The sequence below is a fragment of the Salpingoeca rosetta genome (genome assembly GCF_000188695.1).
Source record: "Salpingoeca rosetta unplaced genomic scaffold supercont1.19, whole genome shotgun sequence".
Lineage (NCBI taxonomy): Eukaryota > Choanoflagellata > Craspedida > Salpingoecidae > Salpingoeca > Salpingoeca rosetta.
The window spans coordinates 214,160-219,953 of record NW_004754915.1 but is presented as its reverse complement, the minus strand read 5'-3'; the positions used below and the strand labels follow the sequence as shown (position 1 = coordinate 219,953).

At 55.5% G+C, this 5,794-nt stretch overlaps 3 protein-coding genes across 3 annotated transcripts in view; 1 reads left to right on the top strand and 2 right to left on the bottom strand.

Moving 5' to 3' along the window:
- Positions 1–1,861: 1,861 nt before the first annotated feature.
- On the bottom strand, positions 1,862–4,319 carry PTSG_07801 (uncharacterized protein). Its single transcript, XM_004991545.1, has 7 exons — positions 4,104–4,319; positions 3,857–3,919; positions 3,547–3,670; positions 3,290–3,354; positions 2,901–3,050; positions 2,568–2,650; positions 1,862–2,378 (listed from the first exon to the last, which is right to left on the bottom strand). The coding sequence occupies exons 1-7, from the start codon at positions 4,161–4,163 to the stop codon at positions 2,297–2,299; spliced, it is 627 nt and encodes a 208-aa protein (XP_004991602.1). The 5' UTR covers positions 4,164–4,319; the 3' UTR covers positions 1,862–2,296.
- Positions 4,320–4,471: 152 nt separating this feature from the next.
- On the top strand, positions 4,472–5,658 carry PTSG_07800 (uncharacterized protein). The gene is made up of 2 exons (XM_004991544.1): positions 4,472–4,711; positions 5,037–5,658. Exons 1-2 carry the CDS (start codon positions 4,491–4,493, stop codon positions 5,344–5,346), a joined length of 531 nt encoding a protein of 176 aa, XP_004991601.1. The 5' UTR covers positions 4,472–4,490; the 3' UTR covers positions 5,347–5,658.
- Positions 5,659–5,710: 52 nt separating this feature from the next.
- PTSG_07799 (arylsulfatase A) overlaps positions 5,711–5,794 on the bottom strand; it is a gene marked incomplete at its 3' end in the record, with an annotated part of 2,604 nt that continues 2,520 nt past the window's right edge. The window contains exon 3 of the mRNA XM_004991543.1: positions 5,711–5,790. Within this exon, the coding sequence (XP_004991600.1) occupies positions 5,711–5,790 (80 nt within the window). The remainder of the gene's footprint in view (positions 5,791–5,794) is intronic.

The window sequence follows — 5,794 nt, the reverse complement described above, 5'->3', positions numbered from 1 at the left end:
AAACACAAACACAAACACAAACACAAACACAAACACAAACACACAAACACAAACACACACACACACACAAACACAAACACAAACACACAAACACACAACTACAACTGCTAACGGTCCTGCATCACGCCCGTTCAGGGTGACGCGGGAGGGCTTCAAGCTGCTGTTCCAGTCGTCCGAGTCCGCGTTCACGGTGCTGCTCGACTGGGACACCATCTCGGGGGCCGTGAGCGACCCTGGTGGTGGCGGCGGCAGTGGCTCAAGCTTCAACTTCCCTGTTGGCGCCATCCCAGGCATCATCATCTTCTGCATCTTCTTCCTCTCCTTCACCATCAGCGCCTGCACCAAGGCCATGCGGTAAGGGCGAGGGAGGGGGGCAGCGACAGGAACGAGAGGGGGAAGGGGGAAGGGGGCTGCGTAATTGGGAGGGTGTGTCGTGTTCATGTGTGTGTGTGTATGTGTATGTGTGTATGTGTATGTGTGTGATTGTGGTTTGCATGCGCCGTTGTGGATGATGACGCCATGCAGTTTGCTTGTTCATCTCACCAAACAACACGCATGCACACACACACACACATACACATACACATATGCACATATGCACATACACATATGCATATACACATACACACGCATACACCACTACACAGTGGCCGCCCGCGCCAGCGCGTTGTCATCCGCCAGAACCAAGGCGCCCCCCTCCGCCTCACCCGCACCACCAACACCACCACCAACAACAACAACAACAACAACCGGGAGGAGGAGCACCTGCCCACGTATGCGGAGATGCAAGCGAGTGCCGCTGCTGATACAACAACCAACAGCACTACAACCAACAACAACACCACAAGCACGACTCCAGCGACCGACACAACCACCGCGACATCGCCAGTGACTGCGCTGTCGTTCATCCCCCCGCCACCGCCACCGCCAGCCACCTCGTCCACACCAGGCGCAACCCTCTATCCACCACCACCGCCCACCACCACCACCGCTTCCAGTGGCGCCACGCTCGGAGCATCGCTGTACCCGCCACCGCCACCATCGACATCAACAGCGACAACAACAGCGCCATCCATGTACCCGCCACCACCGCCAACCGCCAGCACATACACGCCCAGCACGTACACGCCCAGCACGTACACGCCCAGCACGTACACGCCAAGCACGTACACGCCCACCCGTCTCACGGTGACCTCATCCACAACAGCATCCACATCCCCATCGCCACAGCCACCCGACACGAACCCAACAACAACAACAACGACGACGACCACCGCGACATCGTCGGCGACAGCCAGCGCGCCGCCTGCGTTGTACTCTGATGCGCCACCGAGCTACGGTGATCTCTTTCCCGGCGACTCCAACGCATAGCCCCCGGCGTTGATGATTGCTTGCTTTTTGTTCATTTGTTTGTTCGGTTGGTTGTTGGGTGTTTGTTTGGTTGTTTGTTTGTATGGGTAGTGTAGTGTGTAGGTTGTGCACGTACATGTAGTGTCCAGAGACGTGTGTGTGTGTGTGTGTTTGTGTTTGTTTGTTTGTTTGAGAGATGAAACGCGCACTTGCATGCCTAATGTGCGTGTGTCTCCTGTGTTCGTTTCCCGTATATTTGTTCTTGCGTTGTAACTGCCGCTCCCATTTTTCTTCCCCCTTCTCTGCGTTGCTTGATGCTTTCTCCCCCTGTTTCCATCAGATCAATACACGAGGTTTAACACTGTGTGTATGTGTTTTTGTGTGACACATTGAACTGCGCCTTACGTTATGTGTGTGTGTGTGTGTGTGTGTGTGTGTGTGTGTGTGCACAGCGGCGTTGCCATCCGCTCTATGTCGTGTTACTACTGCATTGGTCTCGCATACGCATGCAGTCGGCAACTCGTTTGTATATGTTTTTGGATGCGCGTCAAAGAGTGAGAGCAAGAGTGAGAAACAAACGCAACAGCTGGCGTGCAACCAGAGAGAAAGGCATGCAAAGTGAAAGGCAGAGCAGGCAAACAAGCAACACAGGCAAGAGCAAGGCGGAAACTGTGGGCAGACTATGATACATGCAGACAAGCAGCAACAGCAGCAACAACAACAACAGCAGCAGCAGCAGCAGCGAGGAGGAGAAGATGACATCAACAGCAACAGAACACACAACACCACAGCAACGAGGGCGGCGCTGTTGGAAACATTTACGAGACAACAACGCCGTCACCAACACCACCACCACGTGGGACAAGAGCGCCAACGAACAGCAATGCCGTCAATTCACCACAGCCACCACCATCCCCTCCACTTCCTCTCAAGATACGGGCAGCCGCTACAGGGCGCTCTTGACCGTGCGCATGAGGGAGTTTGTCTCGTTGATGAGGCGGTGTGCGCTGCGGAAGAGGTTGTGCACCCTGCATTGCACATTGTGCACATACACAGAGCGGAGGTGAGGAGTAATGTTAATGAGGTGTTGATGAGGTGATGATGAAGAAGATGAGTCGATAGTTGGTGGGCTCATGCAAGGATAGGCTATGCAATGAACAGCATGCACACACCAACCATACAAACACACACGCACACAGAGAAGTTGAATGACTGACTTGTTGTCTGTGAAGTATTGCTTGAGGGTATCGCTGAAGCGCTTTGACCCGCGAACAAACATCTTGCGCTGCTGTTGCAGCTCCTGCAAACAGACAGGCGCCACATGCAGACAGACAGGGACACAGACAGGTCAGCCAATGGGGGGGGGGGCGGTTCAGCTGCAGAGCATGGATGCGCGTTTCAAGGGAATACACTTCCCCATGCAGGATTGACACCCATTCACCAATCTTCCCATGGATATCACACGCACACACACACGCACACACACACGCACACACACACACACACACACACACACACACACACACACACACACACACACACACACACACCTCGGCCTTTGGGGCGATGAGGTCGGCGTTGTTTGTGGCGACGGCGTTGACGGCGTCGAGCATGTCCTTGATGGATTCTGCAATCTTGCGGATGATCCCCAGGAAGCGCGTGCGGTTCTGCACCTCATCTGGGATGGTGCTCAATATCCTCTGCAAAAGATGCGTGTGTGTGTGCATGGAGAATGAGAGCGGGGCACACAAGTACACGTACACACGTACACACACACACACACACACACACACACACACACACACACACACACACACACACACACACACACACACACACACACACACACACACACACACACACGCACACGCACGCACACACACACACACACACACGCACGCACATGCACAAGCACACACGCACGCGCAAACGGGCGCACCTTTAGTGCTTTCGCTTTGTTTGACAGGTCTGTGAGCTCTGGGGTCTTGTCATCAATGGAATACACTACAAACACGAAGGAGAGGAAGGGAGGGGGCAAGGGTGAGGAGAACATGGAAACGGTACAACGAAGAAAGGCAGCATTCAACGACACACACACACACACACGCACAGACATGCACGCACGCACAGACATGCACGCACGCACGCACAGACATGCACCACACACACACATGCGCAGCAATATTATGAGCTCACATTGCACGTCGCGATGCGCCTCGCGCAGCAGCTTCTCGGTCAAATCCTGGCCGCCCTTGGACTGTGTCTTCTCCAGAATCAAATCCACAAAGTCGTGGCTGAGCCCCGGGTTGCTCGCCTCCGCCTGCCACAGCGACAATCAAGACAGACAAGAATCAAGACACAGGAAACGCAGATGAGCCAAGCACAGAATGGGGGGGGGTGCAGGTCGGAACGGCCAGATGGCGAGTGTTGGCGGGAGAACACACGAGTGTTCGACGACGACAACGAGGACGACGACGGCATCATGAAACAAAACAGGCCAACGCACCTTTTCCAAGGCATGCTTGATGGTCTCAACTGTGGCCTCCATGTCCGGGTTCTTCTCAGACACCTATCGCAACCACGTATCGTTGCAGAGAAGAGGAGGGGAATGGTGAACACGAGCTCGGTGGTCGATGGTGGTGGTTGATGGTGGTCGATGGTGGTGGTTGCTGTAGCTCCCATCCAGGACGACGCACACGCCCCCACCCACCCACACTCGACGCACGCACACACGCACACGCACACATGTGTACCTGGGCGAGGGATGGAAAGAGCAGCGCGTGAAGCGCGATGGATGCAGCAGGCCCCGTCATGGCGGCGGCAGTTGATGTGTGATGCGGGGAGGAGGGGCGGATACCAACGAGCGAGCGAGCGAGGATCAAAGCGGTGGGTGGGTGGGTGTGGTGGGTTGTCGTGGTTTGATTGGTTGCCGCGTTCCTGTCTCCTCAACACGAAAACAAACAGATGCGATGAAAATTAGTTCAAAATACTCCTAAGTTTCTTACTCAACGCCATTTCATGCTGTCTACATATTTTGCCACATTTTGCCACATTTTGCCACCAGCCAGCCATTTTGCCAACCGATACCTCCACTCGCTTGCATCACAAACAACCACACGAACGAACACAAGACAAACAAGATGCGCTGCTGCTCGCTTGTTGTGGCCGCTGCTGCGGTTGTTGTGGCGCTTGCTGCGACGACGGCCGTGCACGGCTGTGGCCGCTGGGTTGCCAGCACCGCCTTTGAGCCCATCCCTGACAATGCGTTTCCTGTCAAGTGGGACGCCCACCCAGACGACAAGGAGCTCTACTACTGCAGCTGCCACAACTACACTGGCAGCGCATGGAACGATGACGCCGGGTCAGTGTCGCGCGCGCGCGCGCGTGTGTGTGTGTGTGCGTGTGTGTGTGTGTGTGCGTAGCTTTATGTGTGTGCGTAGCTTTGTGTGTGTGTGTGTCTGTGTGTGTGTGTGTCTGTGTGTGCGTCGCTTTGTATGTTTGCGCACTGGCAGCTTTTGCGTGTGCCGCACGGCTGCTTGAGCTGTGCTGTTGCGATGCTTTCCTTGGCTCCCCTAATGGCTTCCCCTTCTCCCTCCTCTTCCGCCAACTCCCTGTTCGCAACTCACCCTCCCTTCTCTTCCCCAACCCCCACCCCCCTTTCTCTCTCTTTCCAACCTCCATTGCAGGTTCGGCCCTGGGTGGAAGTGCTGGTACACGACAGGCTCCAACCGGGACTTTTGCCATGTGGGCGACTTCCGCGTGCTGGTTTCCGACTTCCCATCCTCCACGGGCCCTCGCGTCGTCAACTCCACAACAACGCGCCCCGTGCCAAAGGGCACGCTCCCCGGATACAATGTCAACGACCAGTTCTCCTGCGTCCAGCAAGTGACCATCCGCAGCTCCCCGACCACGGTCCCTGGCTCCCTTGCCATCGACTCCAACACCGGCAACTACGTCTGCAAGAGCGTCACACCAAACGGGTTGGTTGGCCAATGAGCCTGTTGTGTTGTGCAGTGCTGGAAATGGAGACGTGATGATGGCGTGAACAGAGTGGAGCGCCTTGCAGTTGGAGTGGAGTGACTTGCAGTTTGGCTCTGCCTTGGCTTCATGTTGGCTCCATGTTTGCTGTATCCCTGACTGTTTATCGTTGTGTATGCATGCCTTTCCCTCTTTTTTTCCGATGCCCCCTTCCACACCAGCTTCCAACACGTTCCACATCTCACCTTGCTGCTGCGTTGCTCTCCCCCTCTCTCTTTTCGACTCTTTTCTCTCTCTCTCTCTCTTTTCTCCTCTCTTTTCTCGCCCCCCCCCCCTTCGCCTCCCTTCCTCGCCACAGGTACTACAACCAGCGCCAAACGGTTTATGGCGGCCCGGGCACATATGCTGCCGTCGTTGCAGACCAGTGCTGAGTGGCACCATCACACGTGTGTATCGCTGTCTCTGC